The sequence below is a fragment of the Enhydra lutris genome, unplaced genomic scaffold (genome assembly GCF_002288905.1).
Source record: "Enhydra lutris kenyoni isolate GAN:26980312 unplaced genomic scaffold, ASM228890v2 scaffoldscaffold18, whole genome shotgun sequence".
NCBI classification, from domain to species: Eukaryota; Metazoa; Chordata; class Mammalia; order Carnivora; family Mustelidae; genus Enhydra; species Enhydra lutris.
In genome coordinates, this window is record NW_019154102.1 from 13,011,508 (window position 1) to 13,025,234 (window position 13,727).

At 36.5% G+C, this 13,727-nt stretch overlaps 1 protein-coding gene across 1 annotated transcript in view; it reads right to left on the minus strand.

The window, feature by feature from the left end:
* The window catches only part of LOC111147983 (exportin 1), a 47,600-nt gene that overhangs the window by 12,127 nt on the left and 21,746 nt on the right, over positions 1 to 13,727 (minus strand). The window contains exons 5-11 of the mRNA XM_022504320.1: positions 6,542 to 6,603; positions 6,289 to 6,333; positions 4,800 to 4,981; positions 3,783 to 3,831; positions 3,580 to 3,699; positions 1,958 to 2,086; positions 1,148 to 1,306 (exon numbers count right to left, since the gene is read on the minus strand). Coding sequence (XP_022360028.1) covers positions 1,148 to 1,306; positions 1,958 to 2,086; positions 3,580 to 3,699; positions 3,783 to 3,831; positions 4,800 to 4,981; positions 6,289 to 6,333; positions 6,542 to 6,603 — 746 coding nt within the window. The remainder of the gene's footprint in view (positions 1 to 1,147; positions 1,307 to 1,957; positions 2,087 to 3,579; positions 3,700 to 3,782; positions 3,832 to 4,799; positions 4,982 to 6,288; positions 6,334 to 6,541; positions 6,604 to 13,727) is intronic.

A 13,727-nucleotide genomic window follows, 5' to 3' on the forward strand; every position in this document is an offset into this window, starting at 1 on the left:
AAACAATCCTTAGACATTTTCATCCTACCACAAATTGCTTTCCACTTGTTACTGGAATAAAAATTCACTTTTCATTTTACACAACTCTGAGGTTTCATTATTTATCTAAGACTAGAAATTCTCAAAGAGCAAACTGTGCTTTCTTCAGAGTCCTAGTACTAGAACTTTAGAACTTTAACACTTTATGTAGTTGCTGGCCAGTATGTATGTTAAATAAGTTCCCTAAAAAGGTATGGACACTAAAGGACATTTGGTACTAATATTCAAAAGGTGTAAACAATCCAATTTTCCATCAACTCAGGATTGGTTACACAAAGTATTATGTAACCATACAATGGACCATTATTTAGCTATATAAAGAGATGAAATAATGGTACAGGCTGCAACATGAATGAACTCTGAAAACACGCTAAGTGAAAGACGCTAATTATAAAAGACCATACACTAGGAGTCAACTTATATGAAAGGTTCAAAACAGATAAAATCCATAGACCGTAAACTAGTGGTTGGCTAGAGGTTGGGAGAAAGCAGAATAAGGGACTATTTTAATGGGTACATTATTTTGTATAGATGAATGAAAATATTTTAGAATAGAGGACAGCTGACAATACTGTGAATGTCACGTGAGATTGTACACTTCCAGGTAGAGTTTTATGTCTCATGCATTATACCTCAATTTTCAAATAGCATCTTTACACTTTTCATCTTAGAAATGTCTGAATACCCTTTAGGAATTTAATTTTGATTATTAACTATTGATCTGACATTATGCAGAACACATAATCAACAAATTCAGCTTGTAATTCAGAATTCACATATTTTTATGCACTGACAATAAGTAGAAGGTATGTCAAAGGTACACTTAAAAATTTTTTAAAAAGATTTTATTTATTTCAGAGTGCATGAATGCAAACGAGTTGGGGGCGGGGCAGAGGGAGAAGTAGATTCCCTGTTGAGCCTGACCAATCCTGGGACCACAACTGGAGCCTAAGGCAGCCATTTAAAGGACTAAGCTGGACTGAACCACCCAGGTGCCCCAAAGATACATACATTTAAAAAAGAGTAGACATTTTAGAATAAAGGCATTTTTGAAAGAGCTTTCATTATACAAAAGAATTTCAGAAGCCAAAGGATCCACAAAGCCTACCTCCATGAGTGTTTCCCTGAGATTTAACCTTTTCTCTATAAGTTGGCCATGTTCCTTAAGAAAGGTGCAGAGAAACAAACTGAGATTTTGAATAAAGTTCTGTTCATCATCTTTTCCATTTGAGTATGCAAGTCGAATATTGGTATTTAAAGGAAGCATCTACAAGTTTAAATATGGACCATTAGTCTGCATTCTAAAACCAATAAAAGATACTACCTTCAAATACTAAGATTTCATCACCTCATTACTAATATTATAAACCACAGACTTAGATTATTCTTCGATAGAAATCCTTAGTCTGTTTATAGTATTTTTGTATTCTAGCTTTTGATTTTTTAAAATGTTACAAATAGTAAGAGTTCCACAATTTATCTTCTCAATTTTTCCCTGTATCAGACTTTTCCTTTGTATCATTAAACAAAAATATTCAATTAATTCACTGGAATATAAACACATACAGTAATGCAGTATTATCATTAACATTCTAAATAATTTCATCTATACCTAATCAATATTATGAATGAACAATCTCATTTCAGAGGCAAAGTCAGAAGCAGAGCAAATATTAAAACCAGATTTCCAAGCTTCTAAATTCTATGTAAATAAATTACGACACTCCCAGAATCTTTATTTCAAGGCATTTTCAAAATGTTCACTAAAATTTCTACCTGTTCTTATTTTATGTAATAAATATACAATCACACTGTAGCTGATCTATTATAATTAGTTGTACCAAACGGTTCAACTCCAACCCAACTTTTTCTAAGGCACTAAAATTGTTTAGTCAGTTGTTAAAGAGTGTTATATTACCTGTTTTAGCTGCATCATTGTCAGTGTAAATAGCGTTACAAATTGTTCCTCATACTGGCTTACACTTACACCAGCAATCTCAGTGAGGCACTTCAGAGAGACATTTCGAAACATTGGAACATTCAGGAACTATTTTAAAATTAAAAAAAGCAAGCATAAAATTAAATGACATGTTATACTTTGACAAATTAAGAAAAATAAAGGTTTTAACAACAGGGAGTGTAAGGGAAAATACCAGATAAATGGATGGGTATTTTGTTTTGCATGTTAAGATTTTGAGAAAATTTCATTATCCACCCAACAGACAGTAAATGCTGTGGGAGCAAACTATGCTGCTTCCTCTGATGTGTCTTCAAACAACTAAATGCAAAGTCACTTAGTAACTTTCCCAGGAACCATTATATGACCTTTTTTTTTTTTTTAAAGATTTTATTTATTTATTCGACAGAGAGAGACCACAAGTAGATGGAGAGGCAGGCAGAGAGAGAGGGGGAAGCAGGATCTCCGCCGAGCAGAGAACCCGATGCGGGACTCGATCCCAGGACCCCGAGATCATGACCTGAGCCTAAGGCAGCGGCCTAACCCACTGAGTCACCGAGGCGCCCCCATTACATTACTTTTAAGAACATCACGTTTTATCGTAGTCTAAAAAAGATCCAAGATTTATAACTGCTTAGCCTTTTAGTAGATGGGCAAAATGTTAACAAACATGGTAAAACTGGTTCTTTCATTTTCTGATGCTGAGAAGATATAAAAATGGCATACCATTAGTATATGGCAATTTGGATAAGCATCAAAAACCTTAAGAAAATGGATACGCCCACTGGCCTGATACTTACATGTGTAAAAGTTGTATTATTTAATGTTTCCCTTGCAGTACCACTGACAATAGTGAATAGTTTTATGAACTACCAATAAAATAGCTCTAATATCATATTCACATATTAGAACAGAGTATTACCTCATCAAGCCCTGAACTACAAAATCTCAAATGTTAAGTTATAATAAGGTCTCAATTAAGCACACAAATTTATTCCTTCTATCTGCCAAGAAAGCATCTGGAAAGATAATATAACCAATTGGTAACTGGTCATCTCTGGATGAGCAATTAAGGTTCCATTCTATGTAAGTATTATACCCTACTGCTAAAAAAAGGGGGGGGAGCAGGAAAAACCCTGAGGCCTTCCACTTTATAGAAACATCTTTATTTTATTTTTTTTTATTTGACAGAGATCATAAGTAGGCAAAGAAGCAGGCAGAGAGAGGAAAGGAAGCAGGCTCCCTGCTGAGCAGAGAGTGGGGCTTGATCCGAGGATCAAGTGGGGCTTGATGTGGGGCTTGATCCGAGCACCCTGGGATCATGACCTCGGCCGAAGGCAGAGGGTATAGAAACATTCTTAAAATCAAATCCCTTAACAGTTGTTCACATGAATTCCTGAGATTTTTGACACCATTCCAAGGAATTATTAGCTGAAACCAAAGAAAAGCTCTTCTGAACAGTTTCTTAGAAACAACACTGGTTACGCCTACAAATGTGTTATGGTTTTCTATAACAAACGGCATTATAAATGAGTAATATATACAACTATCCAGTAATAAGAACGGAGATGTATTCACTATACCTTATAAATTAATGTGCTGATTAACTTGGTCTCAAAAATATATCCCAGTGGAATCCAATTAAGAAATCTGAGCAATGTTTCCAAAGTTGCATGTACAAGTGGAGCATTTTGGGAATTTTCCTGTAACAAAAACACACCTGTAAATAATCCTCTTCCTATAATTATCACTTAAAAAAAAAAAAAAAGAAATCAAAAGTACTTACCATCACAAACTGACACAGCTGAAAAATCTGTGAGAATTCATTGCACATGCTAAAAAAAAAAAGTGACCAGTTTAGAAGACACACAGAAATACTGTGATTTACATACTAACAAAATCACAAAAAATTTCATGAATTTAGTCATTAAAAACTTGACTCACTTCTTTTTAAACACAAATATCAGTAACTTCATCAAAAGCTACAAAGCTGCTAAAGCTATGTGTAGCATCATTCTTTCAAAGTTTACCCCTATAAAATGCTATAAAGAGCATATTAATTCCATTTTGAAGTTTCTGTCATCCTTACTCTAACTTGAAATTTAATCAATTATTTTTAAAAAATTAATTTTTTAAAAGTAATCTCCACACACTAAGTGGGGCTTGAATTCATGACCGCAAGATCAAGAGTCACATGCTCCACTAACTGAGCCAGTCAAGTGACTTCAATCAATTTGGTCTTTTAAATCAAGATAGTTGGAACAAAACTCTCCAAACTAAGAGTAAGAGAGGCAGTATTTTATATATATATCCCAAATCCTACAATGTGCTTATGTATCAAAACAGAAGCAAAATTGTAAATTCTGAAGTCAGAATATATAAAGGTGAAATACTTCTGCGCCCTGAAGATCAGAAAAAGTTTTTATTACTAAGTGAAAGAAAATAGAGTGGCACATTTCCAAGACACAGGACTGGTAACAATTCAGTTGACATTTGGACCCAAGTCAATTCCTTCATTTTTATGTAAGTAGTCACCATATAAAAACAGATCTCAATGCATTGTTTCTGGGAACTCCTGACCTATATTCCTTTTGCATAAGATGTATAAAGTTATTTTGCTGTGATAATGAAGTATGACATCCTGTCTTATTAACCACACACACTTTTCAAGCCTCCAGATTTACATCTGTACCAAAAAACAAAAGTAATTTAACATATTAACAGTTTCTCAAAAATCATAATCAACCTCCAAGTTTAATTTCTTTAAATAAGCTGAAAATTCTAAAGGAAAATAATTACTTGCCTGTCTTTTAAATGCTTAGCTTTCACTTGAGTTATCTGTCCACTAGAGAAATCAAATACTTCCTCACTCAAGAGTTTGAGAATCACCATATTATTCTGACAGAGACTTTCACTGGTTCTACTTGCTCCAACAATGTCACTGATAAAAGTTGGCCAGTGTTTTGGCCATTCTTGTTTTAGTATCTAAAATAAAAAAAGAAAAGTTAATTTCACTTCTCAAGGGCAAAACAAACTTCAAGGAAATTGTGTGATACTAAAAGCAGGAGCAAGTAACACCCATTTTTCATTTTCTCCCCCTTACCCCCTTAAGAGAGGAAATGTGCCATCCTCTACGGAATAAACTAGGTAAAGTGTAACACAAAGATTTTGGCCTCAAATGCCCAGGACTCCTGTCAATTATCCCAGCTGATCGAACTAGTCTGGTTCTTTTTTCTTTTTTTATTAAATATTTTAAGTAATCTCTAGACCTAATGTGGGTCTTGAACTCACACTAGAGATCAACAGTTGCAAAATCCGACTATAGACAGCCATGCACCTTGGTCTAGGCCATACTAATATGCATGCATATCAGTATTAGCCAGATATAGATGCTTAAATTATCCTCAGCAGACTCAAGATAAAACTCTAAGCAACAAAAGGTGATGCACAAGGAGAGGCATTTTCTTTGGGTGGTATCAGAGCCCTGAAATATAGCAACATTTGTTTGTATAAATTCGACAGAGACATAGCATTACAGTGGGAGATGGAATCATCTTTGACCAAAATCTATCTAATAGACTGTATCAGACTTTCAAGTCTGTACTGTGTATTTTGTATACCAGGGATTTTCCTAACCAGATTATTCCTAAACTGTACACGTTAATAAGAGGTAACTAATTTCTTTGTACTCTTCCCTCTTCCCAAAAAAAGGGCAAACAACAAATGTCCTCAGTATAAAAGCCAGTGTAACTTAGTGAAAACCCAATGTTTTCATAACTTATTAAATAGAAGAATCTATTTTTTCCTCACATACCAATTAATTAATGTTCACAGGACAATTTTTTGTCATACTATAAAAAGTATGTAAACAAAAAAAAAATGTAAACATAAAATTTTGAAGTCGAGACTATTTAGAAAGTCTGAAAGACTTAAGTATAGAAATCAATGTAAGGAATGCTGAATTCAAAGGAATGATTTATGAATTAAAATGTAGATGACATGCAAAGGAAGTATGCACAGTCAATGGGCAAATAAGAAAACTGTTAACATGTCTGATTCATACTGGAGCCACGAAAGTGATCGGTTTAAAACATCTCAGGTTTCCTACCATAAAATTTAAAATTTCAAGTGTTAAATAGTAGCTTAACTATTACAGTTACTGTAAAAACTATTATTACTGCAAGATGTTAGTCTAGTTATTTGATAAAGGTTTGACTATTTTGTTCCAGTAATCAACCTAACTGAAGCATTTAATTCTTTTAAGGAGAACAATCAATCAAGTAAACGCTTACCTGAACAAGAATCATATTTAATTTCCCAATATACACCTTTTCCTTCTAAGAAAAGAAAAAAGTTTAGATTAAAGCAAAGTCTAAATTAGGTTTAATAAGAATATAAGCAAAGAACTCCATTTGAGAAAATTACAGATCTACTCTAAATGATTACACATATGTTTGTATGTCTGTGGCAGAAGTAGATTTAAGTTGAAGATTCAATATTTAAATTATTTTACAATCTCTCACTTATTTCCAAAAGTGGTCTTACCTCTACACAAGTTGGGTCAGATGACGTCTTGATAATGAGGCCAACAACATATTTTTTAATTCCTATTAAAAAAAAAATTATTCAACACTTTTATAGCATGCCAATAAATCTTCAGTAAGGAAAAAAAATGGGGGAGGGGAATGCTGAAAGTAAAGTCAAATAATAAATCCCAGTCCCATCAGCAATACTGGCAATTTTTAAATGATGTCAATCATGTTCGTGTACTACTTCTTCAAACTTTAATTTTTTTAAGAAAAAGATTTATTTATTTGACAGAGAGAGAGAGAGAGAGAGAGAGAGGAGGCGCGCGCGTGCTTGCACGAGAGAGCAAGCAAGAGACAACACAAGCAGGGGGAGTGGGAAAGGGAGAAGCAGGCCTCCCTCGGAACAAGGAGCCTGATGCAAGACTTGTTCCCATGGCCTGAGCCAAAAGCGAACGCTTTACGACTGAGCTACCCAGGTGCCCCTAAATTTTAATTTTTGTCAATTTTACAAAATATAGGTTTAACAATTACAAATTATCTTCTAAGATGTTCTTCAATGCTATACTAGTTAAGTGCACCAACGTGTTATTTTTTAAATAAAAACATACCGGAAGGGATTACTATGTTGTTCATTTAGCTCAATACACACAAACTTATTTTTATGGGTCATAACTACAAACCCCTGAAGAAGTAATTTTGTAATAAACATTATAAGAAATAAGTTTACGTAAAATATCTCTAAATCAAGATCAGATACTATTATCCTTTTCCAATTTAATTTTAACATTAAAGTATTCCTGGAAACAGGACTTTAACTTGCACCCCACTACAACATAGAGTAACAGTTAAGGAGAAAGTTTGATTTCTAATGTTATTTACTTAAAAGATATCTTAATAGTACAACCTACTCTTAACTTATTTAACACAGGGATGGGGAGTCAGAGGCCTCAGGTGTGCACCAGGAAGAGTTTATTTGTCAGAGAAAGAGAGAGAGACAGACACAGAGAACAAGCAAGCAGAGGAAGCAGCAGGCTCCTCATGGAGCAAGGAGCCCCACGCAGGAACTAAATCCCAGGACCCCGGGATCATGACCTGAGTCAAAGGCAGACGCTTAATGACTGAGCCACCCAGGTGACCCGGAGAGAGATCTTAAGCAAGCTCCATGTCCGAGTGAAGCTCCAGGTTCAGAGCAGAAGTCTGCCTAAGATTCTCTCTCCCTTTCCCTCTGCCCCTTCCACTCATGTGTGCGTGTAGGGGCGCTTTCTCTCATAAATGAGTAAATCTTTTATAGTAAGAGCCCGATGCTTAACCAACTGAGCCACCCGGGCACTCTGGTCCCCTTAAGTTTTTGAAGTTATATGGTACACCTACATTGACATGCCTAAAGGATTTGAGAAATAGGATCCCTAAATAAACAAATTATTACTTCCTACCACAAAGACTACTCTCACATTTGTTTAATTTAGGCTTTGCTACCAAATCATCTATGAAGATCTTCTTTCAGAGCTATCCAACCTCTGGAAATACAGTTAAGACTTTCTGGAACTATGTTTTCCAAGCCTTATCTAACAAATCTGGAACTCTGGGCTCAAGCTTTCATGGAGAAGGGATTTGCTAAGAACTGTACCCGTGGGGCGCATGGGTGGCTCAGTGGGTTAAAGTCTCTGCCTTCGGCTCAGGTCATGATCCCAGGGTCCTGGGATTGAGCCCCGCATCGGGCTCTCTGCTCAGCAGGGAACCTGCTTCCCGCTCTCTCTCTCTGCCTGCCTCTCTGCCTGTCAAATAAATAAATAAATAAATAAATAAATAAATAAATAAAATCTTAAAAAGAAATGTACCCGTAATAATAAACAGGAAATATAGCCAACATGAAGGCAATAAAATACTGATTTGAGTGTAAAGCTACCTTAATAATCTTCATGGGCTGAAGTATTCTATTTATTCCTATTCATTTGCATTTCAAGTAGTATGTATTAATTATGGCAAAACTGCCCATTTGCTTTCATATTCCAATTAACTGAACACTTTTTAAAAACACTAATTATGAAAATAATTTCCTTAGTGTGGAAAAACTTTATTAGCACGATAACGTCACACAATAAGGGTTATTTATCAACTGAAAATGTAGGGTCAAGTGGTATCAATATTCATAGTTTAAGAGACACTAAAAAAGGCCAGGTGCCAAAATGTAACTGTTACATACCATCTAAAGTAAACTATGTCATTTACATTTTTAAAAGTTAGTCCACAATACTAAATGTTGCAAACAAGACCCACCAATGAACGTTAAAAACAATGGGCAATCCTTTCTGAAGAAAAACAAGAGTGTAGTCTCAAATTACCTCCCCAAGATCATTTGAGGGAAAAAAAACCAAACCCATAGTTTTATTATTAGTAAAGAAGCAGGAACCACCATAACCCACTAATAAACATTAATAACAAATGAGTAATTAAATGTACTGATCTTGTGCCCTATGTTTTGGTGGACTGAGGATACCACATTATTGTGGTATCTTGCCAAAAAACAAGGATCCTCAGCCTAATCATGAGAAACCAGACAATCCTAAATTGAAACACTTTACAAAATGACCAGAACTCATCAAAAGTGTCAAAGACCTATCAAGCAGAGATTAAGAACTATCACAGATTAGGAAACTAAAAAGACCCAACTAACTAAACTTAGAACAGAAAAAGGATATTAGAGAGGAAACTTCTGAAATCTGAATGCCCACAGTTAACAGTACTGGCCAATGTTTATTTTATGGCTTTGATAATTTAATTACGGTTATAGAAGTTGTTAATATTAAAATAAGGTAAAAGGTGTTAGTTGCATTCTGTATTTTTTGGGCAGTATTTTACAGTCTAAAGTTATTTCAAAATAACAAAAGAGCCTTTGTGGACACACAATCAGGTCTGGTTTGAATAAGGCAGTAAAAAAAGGGGAAACACTCAGGAGATCAAATTTATTTTAAAAAGAGTGCTTCTGACAACCATGCATCAATTTTAAAAAACAAGCTAAATTATATACCAATTATTTAGGGTAACCCACAAAACAATCCCTCATGTTCTCAATATCCAGAATATTTAACCAAAACATAATTCTACTATTGCTAGCCCTTCTGTTCTTTACACAGAAATTACTATCACTAAGGCCTCTGTTAAAAAATTGAGGAAATGACAGCTCTAAAAAACTAGAGAGTAATAGGCATCCCTCCAAAACCTCTTAACACAGAAAACACAGAGCCTAAAACAGGAAAAAAAATATTGCCTTCTCAGATTAAATGAGTGACAATACCATACAATGAGAGATCTAATAATTTTCTTCTAATCTGTAATAAGGAAATGAGGAAAATGTCTAAAACTACTATTGCTGCCTCTAGTTGGAACATATATATTTGGAGGCTTTTTTCAGCCTCAGAGAACAGGAAAATAGGATCAAACAGATCCCTCAACTCTCCTGTTACCAATTAAACCAATTAAGTATCTTCTCCCTCTTTTCAGAGGCTTCTGAAGTTCACCTGCAGGTGGAGTAAGGGGTAAAAGATAAAAATGGAAAAAGTGGAAAAAAAAAAAAACAAAACCAAAAAACTGGAAGTTTCCCACAGACAACAGAATCTTAATTTCATGTCACTCTACAATGATCATATTTCAATCCCTTCAGAACACTGGAACACCTTTTCCTTCTTTATTTAAAAGATTTTATATATTTACTTGACAGAGAGAAATGTATAAAAGCAGGGGGAGTGGCATGGAAAAGGAGAAGCAGGCTCCCTGCTCAACAGAAGTTTGATACCAGGCTGATTCCAGGACTCTGACCTGAGCCCAAGACAGATGCTTAACTGACTGAGCCACCCAAGTGCTCCAAGGAACAACACTTTTCTGATCAAGTACGGCTGCATATAAAGTGTCTGTCTAGAATCTCCTACTTCTAGGTACAAAGGTTATTTCATTGGGGCTCCTGGGTGGCTCAGTGGGTTAAAGCCTCTGCCTTTGGCCCAGTCATGATCCCAGGGTCCTGGGATTGAGCCCCACATCGGGCTTTCTGCTCCGCGGAGAGCCTGCTTCCTCCTCTCTCTCTGCCTGCCTCTCTGCCTACTTGAGATCTCTGTCTGTCAAATAAATGAATAAAATCTTAAAAAAAAAAAAAAAAAACCCCACAAAAAACAAAGGTTATTTCATTAGGTACTGTAACTTCTTTCCTAAGTCCGCTCCAACTGAGCCACCCAGGCACCGCAGTATCTTTTATCTATAGCCCTTCATCCTATTCTTCTCAATCTGAACAAAAATTCACCTCAAAAGTTTAAATTAACCTTCAAATTACTGCAAAGTGCTATGTAAAAAAGAGACCAGCATGGGTCACCTGGGTGGCTCAGTTGGCTGAGCATCTGACTCTTGATTTCGGCTCAGGCCATGAGCTCATGGCCATGGGACGGCGCCCTGACCAGGACTCCCCTCCTCACTGACCCCGGCTCAGCAGAGAGCCTGCTTCCCCCTCCCCTGCCTACTTGTGAGCTCTCTCTGTGTCAAATAACTAAGTCCCAAATAAATGAATAAATAAAACAAATCCTATCCTGTCTTAGAAGTTACACATCATCTTCCAAGTTATTTACACAACCTTTAGTAACCTTATCCCCCTAGGAACATCTTTTAAAAAGTGGTCCTTAATGATAACGGTAAAAGAAATGCATTACCAAACCTGATTTTTATAAAGGATTCACTAAAACTCTTTATAAATGGCTTCCCCCCACTTTAAATAGGCTCCACCCCTAGCATGGAGCCCAGTGTGGCGTTTGAACTCACCACTCTGAGATCAAGAGCCGGATTCAACCACCTGAGCCACCGGGCACCCCTCACTAAAATCCTTTAAAAAATGACCACTTACTGACTACAACTTACTGACAAGGCCATATTCCCATGGAAGCAAAAGTCCTACATAAAATAAATAAATAAATAAAAAGATTTTATTAAATGAAGTTTTATTTATTTTAGAGATATAAAAGGAGGAAGAGCAGAGGGAGAGGGACAGACAGACTCCATGCTGTGTGGAGCCCAATGCCCCACATGGGGTCGATCCCACGACGCAGAGATCATGAGTGGAGCTGAAATCAAGAGTCAGACACTTGGGGCACCTGGGTGGCTAAGTGGGTGAAAGCCACTGCTTTCGGCTCAGGTCATGATCCCAGGGGTCCTGGGATCGAATTCCGAATAGGGCTCTCTGCTCAGCAGGAGGCCTGCTTCTCTTCCTCTCTCTCTCTGCCTGCCTCTCTGCCTACTTGTGATCTCTGTCAAATAAATAAATAAAATCTTAAATAAAAAAAAAAAAAGTCAGACACTTAACCAACTGAGCCACCCAGGTGTCCCAAAAGCCCTACTTCTCAAAATTTAAATAAGTTGTACCTTACCATCTTATATGGTCAGTGATAGAGTGCCATAAAACAACTTCAAACAAATACATGATTCCACCTACTAAAATTGCATTCCTAGACGAATTATAAAATATGTCGAACAAAAAAGTTATACATTCCGATTCCTCTTTCACAGTAGCTGATTTTCATACATTAAAGAAAATGAAAAGTCTTAGCACACTATTATGAAAGTAAAGCTACCAAGCTGAGTTCACTCCAGTTCCAACTACTGCGCAATACTCAGAAGTATCCAATTCTACTTTTTTTTTTAAAAGATGTGTTTTTTAGATATTTTACTTCTTTGACAGCGAGATAGGGAACGCAAGTAGGGGGATTGGGAGAGGGAGAAGCAGGCTCCCCAGGAGCAAGGAGCCCGATGCAGGGCTTGATACCAGGACCCTGACATCATGACCTGGGCCGAAGGCAGGCACACAACTGAAACACCCAAGTGCCCCTTATAGTTTTATTTTTTAGTCATCTCTACACTGTGGGCTTCAAACTCACAATCCTGAGATCAAGTGTCAAATGCTCTATTGACTGAGCCAGCCAAGGGGCCCTCCCATTCAACTTTAAATATTTGTTTACCCCCTAACCTCTCAAAACGCAAATTTGGTACATTCCTCCATCAAAGCCATTTTAACTGAAGGTAAGGTTCTTTCCCCTGCCAAATGTTTACTACAGTATCTGTCCATTTAAACCACCAAAAATACTGTTGTCAATAGTGATCAACAAAAAGACAGACACTGGTCCAGATGAATCCAGAGCATGGTTCCTACTCCTTATTCAATGAAATACTTGAGAGAACAAACAGCAAAATGAGAGACAAATAGCTAAAATCAATTCAAAAGCAGGCTTAAACTAGGACTCATACAAATAGGCTAGGACCACACTGTAATTTATTATCTACATGTTTAATAATTTTAGGAATGAGCTGTAAGAACATTATTGATTACTCTTTTTTTTTTTTTTTTAAAGATTTTTATTTGAGAGAGGGAGGGAGAGGGAAAGCATGCATGCACAAGCAGCAGGGTAGAGGGAAAAGCAGGCTCCCTTCCTTGTAGCGAGCCCAACACAGGGCTTGATCCCAGGACCCTGGCAGATGCTTAACTAACTGAGCCACCTAGCTGCCCCCACACATCACTCCTGAAAGGGTTATGGCCTCAGATACCAAACAAGTATAAAAAAAGCATATAGGATTTATAGCATCATTATCTACAAACAGATAAATCAGTCAACAAAATGTGGTGACAATGGAATACCCAGGCATTTACCATAATGAAATCCAGATACTGTTGAAGACTGTAACATAGATAAACCCTGGAAACATATGCTAAGTGAGATTAACCAGACAAAACCCAAATACTGCTATTCTAAGAAAGAACCTGCATGGGTCACCTGGGTGGCTCAGTCAGTTAAGCATCTGCCTTTGGCTAAGGTCATGATCCCAAGGTCCTAGGATGGTGCCCTGCATCATGCTTCCTGCTCAGTGGGGATCTGCTTCTCCCTCTCCTCCCTGCTCATGTTCTCTGTTGCTCTCTCTCACTCAAATAAACAAAATCTTTAAAAAAAAACAAAAACAAAAACAAATCACACTCACATCTGTTACTTAGAATTGGCAAACTCATAGAGACAGAAAGTGTGTAATAGTGGTTAACAGAGCCTGGGAGTCAGTAAAATGCAAGAGTTAATATTTAGTAGGTACAATTTCAATTTGGGATGATGAAAATATTTTGGAGATAGTGATAATGGTTGTACTATACTGTGAACGTACTTACTTGACACTGAACTTAAAATGAT